At 39.7% G+C, this 17825-nt stretch overlaps 1 protein-coding gene across 1 annotated transcript; it reads left to right on the plus strand.

The window, feature by feature from the left end:
- Positions 1-2387: 2387 nt before the first annotated feature.
- On the plus strand, positions 2388-15858 carry WSB1 (WD repeat and SOCS box containing 1). The gene is made up of 9 exons (XM_007057600.4): positions 2388-2702; positions 5745-5913; positions 7025-7293; positions 8354-8485; positions 8969-9069; positions 11298-11470; positions 12839-12952; positions 13951-14058; positions 14723-15858. The coding sequence occupies exons 1-9, from the start codon at positions 2663-2665 to the stop codon at positions 14880-14882; spliced, it is 1266 nt and encodes a 421-aa protein (XP_007057662.2). The 5' UTR covers positions 2388-2662; the 3' UTR covers positions 14883-15858.
- Positions 15859-17825: the final 1967 nt, after the last annotated feature.

Consider the following 17825-nt stretch of genomic DNA (forward strand, 5'->3'; position numbering starts at 1 on the left):
GGGGGATCGGTTACAAAGCATAAGTCTCTTGACACAGTTAAAACATGGTTCAGTCTTGCAGCACAAATAGGACTTAACTGCTTTAAAGGTGTTTCTGAAGCACGCTACAGCACTGGGCATTAGCAAGGCTGCAATACAGTTCAATCTCACCTAACCTGTAAGACTGAATCATGTGGAAAGGTAACTGTGTCATAAATGGATCCCATAACACAATGGGGTTTAGAACCATTGACTCAACAGATAAGCTTATTTTGAAGGCACTTTGTAACATGGCTGACTTCACACATGATTCATGTTTGCCCACAACAAGATGAACTCATGGTACAGACATTTCTACCCTGATTAGATAACAGCTGTAATGTGCGTGACAGGCTGCAGGTGGGTTCTAACAGGGTTTGTCTACTGTGTAGATGCAGAATTGCTTAACCAAATCTGTGTAACTGGTTTAGCCAATGCGGCAGTTCCCTGGGTCTTTTTGAAGGAGGACATCTTTAATGAAAAACACCCACATTTCTCTGCCTTTCGGACTCTGAGCTGATGCAGCAAGGGATAGCTACCCACATTTTTCAAGATTGCCCTCATACAAGCATCATCGTGCAGCGCGGTGAACGTGGGTGAGCCAACATGCCTGTGGTAAGAAAAATGCTGCTCAGAGGGTTGCACTGAAGTCGTTAGCTGTATTCATGTCAGACAAGATTCCACCTATACTGCAAAACAAAACACGCTAGACCTGGTCAAAGCATTGTCACACACCCCTCCCCTTCAATATGACTTTGGTTGACTGAGAGGTGTAAACGGGAACGAACTGTGTCCAGGAGTCATACTACAAGCAAGGCTGGGTCCTTGCTAGACTGCAAGATAGTTCGGTCCCATCTGCACTGCAAGAGTGAACCATGTTTTAATGATGTCAAGGAACATACCTGTCATAATCAGGTTCCCCGAAACGGTTGATTTTTGTAGAATCTGGGTCCCAACATGGTTCTATGTATAGGGTAGACACGGCTCGACAGAAAGAGTGTGGGGGAACTGAATCTTAGGGTGATGACCTGGAAGTAATGGAAAAAAGAATCAGTATACCGTAACAATACATTGGGAGGGTGTCTGGAATCATCTGATTGCAGTGCAGTCACAAAGGATTAGAACTAAAATATGAGCTGAGATTTAACAAAACAGTTTAGGAATATAAATTACATTAGGGAAAGAGCATTAGATTAGAGTCACTTAATGGCAAGGACAGTAAATAGTGCAAGATGGAAGGCATCTTGTGAACCATCAGTACTGCTCTTGAGAGCTATTAAAAAGGGACACATTATTCCAGCTATTGCTCTCCCTCAAGCAAACCAGAGAAAGGAGGGACAGCAAAACTGACAAAAAGTTAGCCAGACAGAAAGAGGTATAAAAAGAAAGAGGTATACAAAGGGAATGTATAAGAAAGGACAGCAAGGGAGAAAACAGAGTGAAGAAAGGTAATAACTGAATTTATAAATTAAAAACTAATTTGGCTGAGTTTAATTGAAAAGCAAGAGATGATTCTAGTTTTGTCTGGTTCCATAGAAACTCTACCCCTTTGATTCTCCGGTAGGATAAAAAGCACATCTCACTCAACCAATGAAACACAAGATAGTATTTCACCATCAGGGGAAAAAAGATCTCATTGGCGGAATGCACCTTGAGAGGAGGCCTCTGCCTGTTTAGCCTACCCTGGGCTTTTGTCCCTAAGTGGGACCTCTTTCCAATGTCCATTTAAACGAGGAAAACAATGTTCAATTCCAGAAGCTGTTGTGAAAATTTAGCCCTTGAAATCTATTCCTCCAGGGACTGCTTGTCTAACTTCCCGACTTGCAGGCAAAGAAGGCTGCTTGCATGGAAAAAAAATTTACAGGTGCAAAACACAAGCCCAATTTCAGAGAATAGTTTGGGGCCATTTAAACAAGATGGCTTGCAAGACCACATTTCTCAGATTTTATTTGATTGTTCCTCGTTCAAATGTTCCTAACACCAGTCCTATCATGAACTATAATTTTATATTTGCATTACAAGCAGCCCCAATAAGGATCAGTTCCCCCTTGTATCAGGTGCTGTACATAACCCTAAGAAAACACAGTCCCTGTCCTGGAAGGTTTACAGTCTGGCCATGGTTCCTGCCCTAGCCAGGGCTTATTTTCGTGTCAGCTTGTCCAAACTTTGGTTCTGTGCCTAGTTCTGTCCCTGGTCCAAGCCCTGGTCCTGCCCCTTGGTTCTGGTCCAAGCCCTGGTCTTACCCCGGATTCTAGCACAAACCTGGCACCTCATCCTGCCCTCAACTCCAACCCCCTGGTTCTGCCCAAGCTGTGGCTCTGCCCCGTACTCCTATACAGGACGCGTCTCCCCCCGTGGAATGGTTAAATGGTTTCAACCAGGGCCGCGGCCGCCCCGTACTCCCCGCGGTGGAGCTGCCTCACAGCGGCGAGGCGGGGATTGCGCCACGGCGCTCGTGGCTCCGCCCCCTGGATGGGGCGTGGCCTGCAGACCCTGGCCCCGCCCCTACACCACATCCCCGGACGCGGCGGCCATTTTGTCTCAGTGTCGGTCCTGTCTAGCGCAGCGGTGGTTGTTCGTGCGGTCGGTCAGTCCCGTAGCGCCCCGATCTGTGTCAGAGCCGGTCCGAAGGGCGGCTCCGTAGATGGCCAGCTTTCCCCCGAGTGTCAACGAGAAGCTCATCGGTGAGAGCCGGGGTGGAGGGAAGGTAGCGTCTGTGGGTCGGGACGGGAGGACTGCGAAGGGGGGAATGGGCGGGGTGGGGTACAGACGGGGAGGTGGGTATGGGGGGGAGATACTCCTGGGGGGGTCCTGTGGGGGTGGGACAAGTGGGTATGAGGGGGTCCTGGGGAGGTGGGCTGGGAGGGTTGGGTTGAGTAGAGCGTGGCCACAGGTGGGGAGGTGGGGATGGGGTTGGGGGGAGGGTGGGGATGGGGGGGGTCCTGGAGGGGTGGAGGGGATGGGGTTGGGGGGAGGGTGGGGATGGGGGGGGTCCTGGAGGGGTGGAGGGGATGGGGTTGGGGGGAGGGTGGGGATGGGGGGGGGTCCTGGAGGGGTGGAGGGGATGGGGTTGGGGGGAGGGTGGGGATGGGGGGGGGGTCCTGGAGGGGTGGAGGGGATGGGGTTGGGGGGAGGGTGGGGATGGGGGGGGGGTCCTGGAGGGGTGGAGGGGATGGGGTTGAGGGGAGGGTGGGGATGGGGGGGGTCCTGGAGGGGTGGAGGGGATGGGGTTGGGGGGAGGGTGGGGATGGGGGGGGTCCTGGAGGGGTGGAGGGGATGGGGTTGGGGGGAGGGTGGGGATGGGGATGGGGGGGGTCCTGGAGGGGTGGAGGGGATGGGGTTGGGGGGAGGGTGGGGTCCTCCACTGGAGGGAAGCAGTTAGTGAGGGGACAGGTTTCAGAGGGGTAGCCATGTTAGTCTGTATCAGCAAAAACAAGGAGGAGTCCTTCTGGCACCTTAGAGACTTAGAAATTTGTTTGGGCATAAGCTTCCGTGGGCTAAAACCCACATCTGATGAAGTGGGTTTTAGCCCACGAAAGCTTATGCCCAAATAAATGTGGTAGTCTCTAAGGTGCCATAAAGATTCCTCATTTTTTAGTGAGGGGGGAATCTCTGGAGAGATTGGGGGGCATACAAGCATCCTGGATCCCACTGGGGTGAAATGTTGTTGGGTGGTGAGAGGGGCCTTGGCAGGAGTTTGAGAGTGGATGGTGAAATGGGGTGTGGATACCAAGGAGGAACCCAGGCAGTGTTGACTATTAATAAGGTCTGAAGGTACTATAGGCTTCCAGCTATGTGGTTGCAAAAAATAAAAGCTGTCAGCCTCCTTAGAATCTATAATGTGGTCACTGTTTTGGGATGGTCCAACCAGTGCCCATGGGGGAAAAGGTTTTGACCACATTATGGAGCATCTTGAGATGCCTTAGGGTGGAGGGGAGAGAGATACAGTATGTACTCCATGGCAGGGGGAGGGACACGTAGCTACAGAGGACTTTTTCAGACCATGCATGTCAACTCCTCCATTTAACTTGATGCGGCAGTCTTGATTGGCAAAGTCTTTGTCCTTGCCTTTTCAGTTTCGAAATAAGAGGTGGCTGGTAGTTGTGTGAAATCATAGAAATACAGATTTCAGTCAATGTATTAAGTAAAAAATGGATTGTTTTTCTGAAAACATGGTTCTTTTTGTTGAAGCTATGTATTTCAGTCACTTGGTAAAAAAAAAAATTGCGGCATATATATAATAGTGCACATTTTATGTGAAGGTTTATTTTTGGTAATACAAAAAAAATCCCAACAAAACCTGCAGATAAGGATAGCAAGGGATTTCTAATGGAAAAAAAGGATAATATATGAGATACTTTGTTTAGCTATTTTGGACACTTTCTACTGGTGATTTTTTTAAAATAGTTCCTTTTTAAGCCATAAAACAATGTATCAATACATATTTTCACTGTTACCAATGTTGATTTCTTTTTTGGGAATGGGTCAGTAGCTGCCATTGCATGTGTTGGGTTTCTCATGTACTCACAGAAACCCCTCCCTCCTGTATGAATACAGACAGCACGTGAGAAACCAGCCTGGGGCGGTTATCCCGTCATGAAGGGCAGGGCTGTTGCACAATTCCTTCCATTCATATTAGGAAGGCACAAGCTGGAGCAGCAATTGATATTGAAGTAGGAACTTTGTAAATCCATAACAAATACTTGCATGTTTAATAAACATTTTAAAAATTTCATCATAACCATGTGTGATATTTTTCTACCCCTTCCTTTTAAATTTGCATTTGTAAAAATGGACTTGATAAGCATCATTTTGTCCTCTTAAATCTGGCTGGTGTAATGAGGACAATAAAACTGCCCCTCCACTTAAATTGGAGTGAGAAGATATTCTTTGTTCGAGTTGAGTAAATAAGAATAAAAATATTTTTATTCTTCTGATTGCCTGATGCTAGGTTCTTCTGTTCTACTCACTAGAAATGAGTAGAAAATTTGGTATAAAAATCTCTGTTGCCTGACAATACATCAGTGGTGGTGTTTTGTTTATGTGGGCTGATGAGACATAATGTAACTGACTTTGCACACACTTAATGTTAAATTAAAAATTTCACCAAGTAAATTTTCTATTCAGCTCTACTGAAAATATTTGCTTGAATTGCAGAGAGGCAAATTTTGGTGCTATCTGTAATGCTGGAGGTTAGAGTAGTTTAAATAATAGTTTCAACAGACTCATAAATGACAGGTTTCAGAGTAACAGCCGTGTTAGTCTGTATTCGCAAAAAGAAAAGGAGTATTTGTGGCACCTTAGAGACTAACCAATTTATTTGAGCATAAGCTTTCGTATGCATCTGATGAAGTGAGCTGTAGCTCACGAAAGCTTATGCTCAAATAAATTGGTTAGTCTCTAAGGTGCCACAAGTACTCCTTTTCTTTTAGACTCATAAATGAGATTTCAGCTGGGTTCATATTAGCTTGAGATGTGGTTTTCCTGTTGGTTATTTAAGTACATTTCTGCTGTTTAATGACCTGAAGTTTTTGCAGTCGCTACTAAGGAAGACTTTAAATGAATTTATCGTGACACAGCCATTTTTCTAGCCAAAAATTAGTTTAACTTGTGTCTGATTTAAAGCCAAAATATCAGCAGAAATCTCTACATTGTTGGTAATAAGTTTAAAATATGCTGAATCTCTTGTTCACATTTTAAATGGGATTTCCTTTTTGTTTTTTTAGCAAGATCACGTCCTATAGGAGAACTCTTAGCCCCAACATCTCCTTTTGATAAGAAGTGTGGACGTGAAAACTGGACTGTTGCCTTTGCACCTGATGGATCTTACTTTGCGTGGTCACAAGGACATCGCATAGTAAAGCTTGTTCCCTGGACTAAATGCTTTAATAACTTGTAAGATTAAAAATTGTGCTGTTTGATATAAAATTCACTTTCTCCTATTTCTTCATTTTGTAAAAGAAATATGCGGTGACCTGCAAATAAATAACCATGATGGTGTGCTGTTTTTGCTTCTTTAAGATGTATAAATGAGAGATTGGGTTATTTGGGTTTTTAATCTATACATTGTCTTGATTTTTATATAAATAGGAGGATTGTATGGACAAAGCGAGAACTAGTGATACCACAAGTGAAAGACAGACTTGTGCAATGAAAGAGGAAGTGATTTTAAACGTGTACTTTTTAACACTAGATCAACTTCCTGAAACACTCCAGAGAGAAGCTCTTTTAAAAGATTCAGATAGCCTACCTCTTCAGTTGAGGACTGAGAACTCCCAATTCAGTTCTTTGCTTCTCCAACAACATCAGGAAACATGACCTTATATTCTTGACATCTCTAAGCTTAAAAAAACAAGCAGAATATTGTCAGCATTTTTTCAGCACATCATAAAAAAAAAAGCACATTTTTGTTTCATTTGCAGGTCACTTTTAAGTCCATCTGGAAGTTGGTAAATTACATCTTTGTGATTGACAGCTGCATATCCCTGTATAGCAAATACATTTTCTCTGCTCTGTGCTCAGTTTATTAAGTTTAGTGTGCAGGCTTATCTCTTACTAGGATTTTTCTAATAAAATGTGTTTTGAAGGGCGTATTGGTGAGTTGTAGCAGAACAGAAAGGATCCCTTCCTGCCCCATCTTTTATATAAAAAACAATTCAAATACTTTAATATAAATTCAGATTCTCACTAAAATTTTCAGTTTAAGTATAGCATTTAAAATGTTCTTTCATGAAGGGTTAAAGAAGCTAACTGCTCCGTACAGAGGCAGAATTAGGCAACTCAAATTTATTGCTATAATGAGAAGAGTTTGCCATATCTGAAAACCACCTTCACAACTGAGGAACAAGGGACAGTCATTTTAAAATCTTAAGTGAAGGTGTTAATTTTAGATACAGTGGCAATATGTGCATTATGACTGCCCATAGATTTATTGAAATAAAATACTCAGTTAATTATGTTTATAGAGTAAAGCTTATTCTTTCTAAAATTCTGACTTGTTTTACAGCTTGTTGCATGGCACAAAGAATGTTGCAAATTCAGTCAATACAAGACTGTCAAGACAGAACAGTGATGGTGGTCAAAAAAATAAGCCTTGTGAGCATATAATAGACTGTGGTGATATAGTCTGGAGTCTTGCTTTTGGGTCTTCAGTGCCTGGAAAACAGAGTCGCTGTGTGAATATAGAATGGCATCGGTTCAAATTTGGGCAAGATCAGCTTCTGCTGGCAACTGGCTTGAACAATGGGCGCATCAAAATATGGGATGTATACACAGGTACAGGAGCTTGTTCAAATGTATGTCTTGCCATTGTCATTTAACAATGCAGCATTGTAGCTCATCATAAACTAGAATAACTAGATTCTAAATCTGTTGGTTTATGAATGCTAATTTGAAAAGTGCAGTTAAAGTGAACTAACTTAGGTCTAAAAATAGAAGGGACTGTTGCAACTACAATTGTACAAAAGAAATGATGTTGAAAAGAGAAATGGTTTAGTTTGCGCTTCAGCGTCTCCGGGCTAAGATGGCAGGTTACATACCAAACCACCACTGTCTTGTTATTGCTTTGTGAAATCTCACCTGAAATGGACTTTAGAAGTGTCATTTGAGTGTGGCGGAGAACGGGGCAGCATAGGGAAAGAAATACTAGTTTAGTCCTCGGTCCATAAAAGTGTGTGAGTATGTGCTTGACTTGAGGCTCTTGAATTTTTTTTTTTTAAAGCAAAACACAGCATTCCAGGTAGGGAAGAGTTTCCTTTAGTACTTTGGTTATGGGGAAGGTTTTTTGGAAATAATTGTTTTCCCCACTTTTTTTTTATAAGCAATACTAATCTGGTTAAGATAGGCTGACAGTCCTAACCTTTGAAGCTGCAAGGGAGAAGGGGATCCTGCAATCTAACTTGTAATTACCATTATATTGGGCCACAACTAACTCCTGGTCACTGAGCAATGACATTACTTAATAAATATTAGGGAAGTTGCTATTGGAAAAACTTGCTATTTGAAGTTAAGAAGAAAACCATGCATTCATCTAAAGTTAAAAGGTAATTCACTTAGATTAGTTCTCAGACATTTAATCTTGTTAGTGTATAGATTTTAGAAGTTTAGCTTTTCCAGACTTAGTCAGAGTTGAAAGATTAAATACATCTTATCACTATGAAGTATGTATACAAGATTAATTTCTTTGCATATTTTAGAGATATCTGTGCTCTAGCCAGTCTCCAAAAGTAGACAAGGAGGAAGGAATTTTATCTTTAAGCTTTGTTTGTGGGCATTTAATTTGAGTAAAAGAACTGCTATGCACTTTCTATTAATTGGTATTGTTCTTGTGCAACAGGAAAACTCCTCCTTAACCTGATGGACCATACTGAAGTGGTCAGAGATTTAACTTTTGCCCCAGATGGCAGCCTGATATTAGTATCTGCATCGAGAGACAAAACGCTGAGAGTGTGGGACCTGAAAGATGATGGTACAGTTGTGTTTTATTTGGTGGTGTGTTTTTTTTTGTTTTTGTTTGAAAATTCACCTGTTGGGAGAGCATAGAGTAATCTTTCTGAGTTGTCAGCAGTAATATCAATGTATATTTTGGATTTTTAAATCTTTATTGACCTCAGCCCCCTTCTAGTAATCATTTAATCTTCATCCCATATAGTGCAGACTATATTTACCCCTCGGCAAAGAGCATGTATTTGAGGTTCAGCAGCCCTTTACAGTGGTATGTGTGCTGACCCTGCTGGTCAAGGTACAGAGTTCTGAGGCCATTTCAATATGGCAGGTAACTTTTATACAGCCAGAGTCTCTTTAAAACAAAATAGTAGTTTAGAACAACAGTACAGTGTCTCTTTCAAAAAATCTCTTGCATAAAATGTTAAATAAAACTGGATTTGGAGTATTCCTGGGGGTTACTAATCTGGAACTAATACTCCTAGTTTTGCCATTTTTTCCTTTGCAGGAAATATGATGAAGGTATTAAGAGGGCACCAGAATTGGGTGTATGGCTGTGCTTTTTCTCCAGACTCTTCCATTCTGTGTTCCGTTGGAGCCAGTAAAGCAGTATGTGTCAGAGTTTCTTGTTCCTAAGTTTATACTTGAATTGTGCATATAATCACTTTAAATCTAAGTAACAAATAAAGCTTGTGCTCGGTGTCATGAACTTCTAATGTTTTTATGATGATGCAAGAAGTTGCATGAAAGAAATTGAAGTAAACTACCTAAGATGCCTTCATATACTGATTTATGAACTGAGAACTTGCACTGCTTTTAGTTGAAGAAACTTTAAGCATCCTTTGAAGTAGCTTGCACATCTGCATCTGTTCATAAAATAAAAACCAAGGAAAGTAAAACGTGTAGTGTTAAGAATGGAAGATTTAGGCTAACGTTTTCATCAAATTATCTTGCTGTTGATTTTATCCTTTGTATTTCCTGCTCAATTAAAAGGACTTTTCAAAGTCTGAGCTGGTCATGGTCTCTTCTACTGAACAAAAATGTTTCTGCATATTCTCAAATACAACTAGCACTCATATGTCTAAAACATCTAGAATGAAGAACAGCATATTGGTTCTGTTTCCATCTGTATTCTAATGTCCTGCTAGAGAACTGAAAGCAGTGCAGGTAAAGCACGTTTTACAATAAACTGCTCTTCTTGGCACTGAAAATCTATGAGTGTAAAATAGAGGAAAGGGAAAAGACTAGTATATAGTTTCTATTAATAGTACACTAAAGTTAATTGATTAGCAAAACCATAATTAATGTGAACCTTGAAGACTAGTAGCTAGGATAATTGTTAGAATGCATTTTATATTTTAAAAAAAAAAAGTTTGGTAAATTAACAGTTCAGATTTGATAGAGAACAGTTTAGTCCTTTAAAATAGAACAGATGTGGATGTATTCATTGATATTTTTAGGCTGTGTGTTTTCCATAAGCTTCTTGCTTTCCCTGTCACAGGTGGTGGCAGCAATATTGGTGTGATTGAGGTTAAGCTGGCACCACTCACACAGGCGCACAATGGTGTTAGCTGGGCAGAAAGAGTGGCATCTCTGGCTACCAGGCTGGGGGCGAACTTTACCATAGGACGAAGTAACCTTGCATTCGACTGCAAGGTGTACTGTACGTACGCAGGTGCTGGTTGATGTCCACTTTCTGCTTTTTTCTTTCTTTCTTTTTATTTTTTTAATTTTCACAGCAGTGAAACCCATTGACTCCTAAAACTTAAATTTTATTTTCCAGTTTTATGGAATGTTGGGGTCTTACTAGTGAAACTGGTCAACATGATACTTCTAACTGACTGACTTAAAAATGGTTTCATTTTAGTAAAGTGTGTGAGGCACTAATACTATTTTCTTTGGTTAAACTTAAGTTGTTTGCATTTTATCTGCAAGTAAAATTGTACGGGGCGGGGGGCGCGGGGGAGACCTAAAGAGCACTTACAGGGACAGATTTAATATATAGTTTTGTACCCATAAATTGTTAGCCTATTTTCTGTAACATTACATTAAAACATAGTAGAGCCTTCATATTAAGATATTCTGCACAGTCTTCAGTGCAGTTTTATATGATGTAGAACTGCATGTAAAATCCCCCCAAATTAGAATTATACTCATACTTTACCAATTTCTATAGTAAGATTTACAGTAAGCTGGGTAAATCACAATACTCAAATGTTTATTTGTTGATATGATTAAACTTAAGATGCATAAACTTTTTTTAATAATGTGGTTAGACTTCCTTGTTATGTTGCCAAAGACATTTCTTTTGGCTGTGAAAATTCTCTTTGCTTGCAGTATCTGTTTCTCTTCCTAGGCTGAAGTTGGTGATCCAAGCGTATTGTAAACAAGTGATCTTAAACTCAAAGGGGATGCCACTGGAGTAACAATATGTTAACCTTACTTTTTCTGTCTGTATATTTCTTAAAATTTTGGTAGTTACTGAAAAGAGGGGACTGTAGTGCTTAACCCTATTTATTTCTGTGTATTTTAATAAAATAGTTTTGTAATACATGGATTTCAGTAAAACTACATGGTTAAATTGCATTGCCTTTCTTATATTTTGGCTTATTTTTTAAATAACATTTAACAAACTTAAGTTAGAATTTGCATGTCTGCTTTAATATTTTTAAAAACTGATTTTAATCAGAGTATGACACGAGCATATTTCTTAATTGTAGTAATTTATAATGCTTGATTTAATATAATCCTAAGTAAAACTAGCAGACAGTTAAGAAATGTAAATGCTGCACTGGGTATCTGAGCAAAAGCTATAACATTAGCTTTTCTAATTTCAGGTTTTTCTTTGGGATATGGATAAGTACTCCATGATTCGTAAACTAGAAGGACATCACAATGATGTTGTAGCTTGTGAGTTTTCCCCTGATGGAGCTTTACTGGCTACTGCATCTTACGATACTCGAGTTTATGTCTGGGATCCCCATATTGGAGTTATTCTAATGGAATTTGGGTAAGCAGAGTATTTAAATGTGTTCATTTTTAGTTCCCTCCTGGAATTTACAAAAGGATCTGACCACAGTTTATACCTAATGAAAATGCAAGGAGTGACAAAGTTATGGAATTGTTACATGCTTGGATTTAATAAGATACGATGTCAAATAACTAACTCGGTTAAAGTTTTATTTATTTAAGTAAGACAATCAGGCAATACTTTAATATAGCACTATACTGGAAGGAAACATAGGTTCCAGCTCTCTGTAACTGGAGAAGTGGTGACAGCATATTTCAATTCACATCTAGAAGGGAAGAGTTTGGGGGAAGTTATAGGATGTGAGACACAGATTTCAAATCCAGTCATTATTACTGACAGCTGTGGCAACCAGCAATTCCTAATAAGTTAAAAATATCTTTCAGTGGGTTATTTCATTCATCACAGAAAACATCTGCAATAATAAATACCTTTATCAGTCACAGAATGTAATTGGATCATAAGTACCCTGTCTTGTTTATTATAATGTACTTCTGTAGACATCCTTCATTAGTTGAGAAGGGTCCCTACCTGGACTCTTACGAACTGAGAGGAGCAGGGAATAATTAGATAGAGCCCACTACTTGATTAAGTTGCTGAGCATTGGTCACACACGCAATTCAGTTTAAGAACAGACACTGAGGCCTTAGAATCCAGACACACTTTGGCTAATACAGCACGGATTCTGGGAGTATTCAATATACAAAGAATTATGAGTTTAACGTACACAAATCACAACCGGTTAATCTTTACTAACAGAATTGCTAAAATGGTTCAAGATCTTATAAAAATCTAAGGTATGCCCATTAATTGGAAAGAGAATGCAGCGGAGTGGACTAGATGAACTCTTGAGGTCCCTCCCAGTTCCATGATTCTTATTTGGTTTGCTTGACTAGTAAATGAGAAAAAACTCAGCTTTGGACAGTAGAAGGTGAGAGAAGTACCATATTGGCACCAAACAGTAAGATTTTATTCCCTGGGAGAAAACTGCTCTATCTCGTAGTTATTAAATTCCCCTGTTTTAAAATGTGAAAGATTATTTTTGAGATGAACAATTAGCTCGAAACTCAGTTCTGGGAGAGTACTTCCTCTGTAATTGAAAATGCGTAATTCAAGACTTTGGTGCTTTAAAGCCTACTAGTGGAAGTGTCTTCAGTATATAACTAATACTGTGGTGTCCTTTGTAGAGCTCTGCAGCAGTATCTCTTAATTCATACTACAGAGACAAATGTTAAAAAAAAAAAAAAAAAAAAAAAAAATTCTCTTGAGGTCTATCACGGATCATGGCTAACAGAAACTCCTACATAGTTTCCAGTGGTTATGCTGTTAACTGAGCCTGTCTGTCTACAGGCATCTGTTTCCTGCTCCGACTCCAATATTTGCTGGGGGAGCGAACGACAGATGGGTGAGATCTGTGTCTTTTAGTTATGATGGACTGCATATTGCAAGCCTTGCTGATGATAAGTAAGTATGAGGAAAGAGTTGTCAGACTCTTGCTTCTTCCCAGTAATTAAAAATTCCTTGTACTACGCACAACTTACTTTTTTAAACTGAGAACTGACTGACTGCTTGTACCAATGCCTTGCTGTCTGAATGATGGTCTGTTGTAAAACTCTCTCCCATAGCCATATAAAATAAACAAGAGATGGTGTACAGGATAGATGACTTAAATAGCATTATAAATATACAAAGATATCTGTAAAAGGGTGGAGAAATAGAGGCCCTCTATTTGGCTTGATTTCAATAAATCATTGAAATAGTGTGCTTCTGTGTCTGGTTGAATGACAGTTTTTTCAAGAAAAAATGAACCAGTATGGTTACTTGGGTCATCCTGTTTTACTTTTGTACTTGTGTATGGTTTTGTTAATGACGACTGACACAGTCAGTTTTTAAAATAGAAGATTTTGAAGATAGGAAAGGCATCCTGTCGAAGACAAGAAAACACTTTACCTTGTTTTGGTAGCTTGCTAAAATGAATACTGAGAACTCCTAGCAGAAATAACAACTGCTAACGTTTTGAGACTCAGTCTACTCTTTCAGATCATTTGGCTGCAGTAACTTAATTTTTTTTGCATGCTGTTTCTTAGTCTGGAGTGTCTATTGCAAACTCTTCAAACGATAGTCACTTACTTTATATTTCTTTAGAATTGGTATCTGTGTGATGCACAAATATAAAGTTATATTTGACTATATCAGTGGCTTTCAACCTGTGGTCCATGGACCCCTGGGGATTTGCAGACTGTTCAAGATTTCCAAAGGAGTCTGCGCCTCCATTTGAAATTTTTTAGAGGTCTGCTAATGAAAGGTTGAAAACCACTGGACTACATGACTGCAGGTGAAGACAGTACACTATAAATACATAAATATATTTTTCTTTTTCAGGTTAACACTTCATAAATTATTGTACTGCATTAAAGAAATTGGTTACTGTGCCTTTAACAGCTGACTTTTTTTCCTTCCAGAATGGTGAGGTTCTGGAGTATTGAAGAAGATTATCCTGTACAGGTTGCACCTTTGAACAATGGGCTTTGCTGTGCCTTTTCTACTGATGGCAGTGTTCTAGCTGCTGGGCAAGTATACAGCTAATAAATCATACTTAACGCTTATGCAGTATTATTCATCCTCAAAGGACTTTGCAAATGTTAACTAACAGTTCTAGCTTCCTCATTTCTAAATGCCATTTTGTTGCTTTTGATTGTTTGAAGGAGGGATCAAAGCTTAGTCAAGCAAGCCTTGAGTTCAACACCACCAAGAGTTTAACAAGCATAGTCTCACTTTATTTCTCTTTAGTATTTAGGGAATGATCAAGCAAGCCACAAATGTGGGTCTGACCCATATACACTACAACAGCACAGTGCAAGTGCTGTGAAAGCCCTTTAGCCATCCAGGGTAGAATTCTCCTTGTGCAAGTACAGCACTAGGCAGCCCTGCACAGGCCCCTTGAATTCCCTAGCATAGTGCACTGCTATATATAGTCTGAGCAGCTCAGTGTCTGCTGCCACCATAGCTTGAGAGAGACCTGAGTGAGATCTGCTGAGTGCTTTTTCAGCCCCAGCCCAAAATCCCAGGAGCAGAGCATGCAATCTCAACTATGCTATCTAACATCTAGAGTTAGAGAACAAGTAGTTTAGAGGAGAGGATTTCTCTGGCCTTCTCCCAACTATCGAAGTATAAGGGTGTGCAATTCTGAAAGTAATTCTGTGGAATAATTGACTTTTATGTGTTTGTGTGCAGAACGCATGATGGAAGCGTGTACTTCTGGGCAACTCCAAAACATGTGTCCAGTCTTCAACACTTGTGTCGCATGGTGATTAGAAGAGTGATGCCTACTAGCCAAGTCAGGAACCTGCCTGTCCCTTCAAAAGTGGTGGAGTTTCTTTCCTACCTGACTTAAAAAAAAATCCAAAAAACCCCAAATCCCTTGCATGTGACCAGTCTGCTGAAAATGGTAAAATTACTGGTACATTTTTACAACCTTCAAGCTTCAAACTCTACAAGTTTTCAAGATCTATTTAAATTTGGTACATCTAAAAAAATTGTCCTGCATTTTGACAATGGAGTTTTTAATATTTATAGAAAAATACAGTAGAAGTATTTCTGAAGTTCTCAAGACAATTTTCTAAAATCTAACTGTGAAAACATGTACATATGTAGATGTGTAAGCAGCTATGTGTTATCAGTGGACCTTTTAAATTGCTTTTCTGAGTCAGAGTATATCGTGTATATATTGTTTCTGTAGAGCCATCAGTGCTGTAAAGCAGAAGGATAGCTATTATTCTGGGACACTGAGTTAGACAAATATTGATTTAAAGAAGCTTAACTGCTTTGTACGTACATACATTAGTTGGGGTTCAGGATGCTGATCCACAGATACAAAATTGTTTATTTTGTGGGGAGATACAGCTTAGTTTTCATTAGTGCTGATGTGTGGTTAAGAGAAGTAAGTTGAGTGAGGGATGGATTAGATAGAATAAAAGTCCGGAACATCACTTCAATTAGCAAACATGTTTGTCATCTAAAGCAGGCCTTAATTTTTGCAACAACAAAGATTAAATTTAAACTCTGGGTTGTGATTAAGAAAAATACCCTCTAAATTTCTGAAATCTAACTACTGTATTGTTGCCTGGTATATTGTCTGTAATATGTGAAGTTTACAGACTTGTATTATTCTGTGACCCTATAATATCTCTTGAGGGGGTGATATTGGTTAACTGCCAAAGATAAGCAAAATGTTTGCTTCTGCCTTCTGTTATTTATCTGTACCTAGCAGATATAAAGAATGTATGCATTGCATAAAATGCCTGATTATATATATATATATTTTTTGTTTTTTTATTAAAGACTTGTACAAAAACCTCACTTTTCTGAAACCATGATGTCTGGTGCCTTTTTTGTATGCAAGGAGGTGTTGGTTATGAAAATAATTAAGTAGTTTTAGTGGAAATCTGTTAAACTATATTGTGATAATACTCTAAACCCTCAAGGGCATAGTACAGTGCATATAATGAAAGAGGGTTGGTAGTGTTAAACCACATGTCAGTATATCTGAAAGTATTGAAGTTTCTCAAAAGACCTTCCAAAGGTATGAAAGATACTCTCAGGACATGTGTACACCATACTTTTGTTGGCATAGCTGTGCTGACAAAAGGTCCTAGTGTAGATGCAGTTACACTGGTGCTTTTACTGGCATAGGGGTGGCTTGGAGGCTGGAATAAACTCTACTAGTAACAGTGGTCTGTAAGTGATAGGATTAAAGTTACTTATGGACAGAGTAGCAGAATTGCTCAATTATTGCACAATTACTGTACTGGGGTGTTAACTTCCAGCTAATGGCAATTTAAGGAAGAACAGTTTGATTACAAGACATCTGTACTGAATATAAGTGTTTGCAGTTCTAGTCTCTGTATCTTCTGTAATGGGATTTAGGGAACTGACCTATTGTAAGCCATTTACCTACATGGATGGGTGATAGAGGCAACTAGTAGAAAACAGCAAAAATGGTCCAAATGTATAGGAAAAGGTAAATTTTACTAGCTCACTGGATTTTCAAAGGAATTGGTTGAATATGCTTTTTTTTTTTTTTTTTAAAGGTAACCTCTAGGCCTGATCACTTTAATCCAGTGTTTTTCAAACATGGATCCTGGCCCAAAAGAGGTGGCAGGGGGTGTGACGAGGCTGTTGTAGGGGAGTCATGAGATCACAAAATATTGCCATGTGGAGGAGAGGTACAGTAGCTGCTGCCCTCCGGCCATCCAGCTCTGAAGGCAGAATGCCGCCAGCCGCAGCGCAGAAGTAAGGGTGGCAATATCATGAGTATGCTCTTATGAATAAGTATGGTAATTTGCTATCACTTTTTTGGGGGTGGGGGGGGTCATCAGTCTGAAATACTTTCAAAGGGAGGACCTAGAAAAAAAAGTTTGAGAAGCCCTGCCTTAGTCAAATTAACATATCTACTACAAACCTATCGGCACTCACCCAGCCAGCTACTGAGAACTGTGCTGTCACACACTCTGATGACCTATTCGGCTTGTGTCCTAGTTCAAGTCCCATACTTTTGCATGCCACTCAAAACCGTTTTAGAGGATTTGAAGAAATCCAACTAGAAAAGGCCTTAACTCAGAAGGTATCGGAGCCTATTGTTTTAGGTACTCATAATCTTCCAATCCCAATATGTTCTGAATTCCAAAGTCAGAGAAATATCCGATGAAATGAGCTGTAGCTCACGAAAGCTTATGCTCAAATAAATTGGTTAGTCTCTAAGGTGCCACAAGTCCTCCTCCTCTTTTTGCGGATACAGACTGACACGGCTGCTACTCTGAGACTTTTTTAGGTACCACAATTTAAAAAAAAAAAAAAAAAAAATCAAACAATCTTAATGTAGTTGAAATGTTTGGGGCTGGTGATTTGGGCTTTTTTGGTCCTATAAGTGCTACTATGTCAAATTTGCCAGTCAAGGTCTACCAGGTTATTCTTACATTTTAAAAACTAACTTAAATGATGTAACTATTTAGATGGAGACAGTTATGCTTGTTCGATGGAGCAGTACACAATTCCATTAACATCATGGTGCCAAACAAAATTGGTCAACCAGTCATATGAGAGTAAAATACCTGTCAGCCGGACTTAATTGTACTGAATAAGTCGACTCTGAACTAATGAAACAGCAGCAGCTTTCTGAACAGTAATACAGTGAGCATCTGTTGCTCTACTCCACCTGCATTTTTGTTTTGTTTACTGCAATTTCAATTAATCTAAAGCAAACAATACAAAGTAGGGGGCCTATAGCATCGGGTCTTGTGCCAAAATTCAAATGACAGGTGACTCGGGTTGCTGAAGA

The sequence above is a fragment of the Chelonia mydas genome, chromosome 17 (assembly GCF_015237465.2).
Source record: "Chelonia mydas isolate rCheMyd1 chromosome 17, rCheMyd1.pri.v2, whole genome shotgun sequence".
Lineage (NCBI taxonomy): Eukaryota > Metazoa > Chordata > Testudines > Cheloniidae > Chelonia > Chelonia mydas.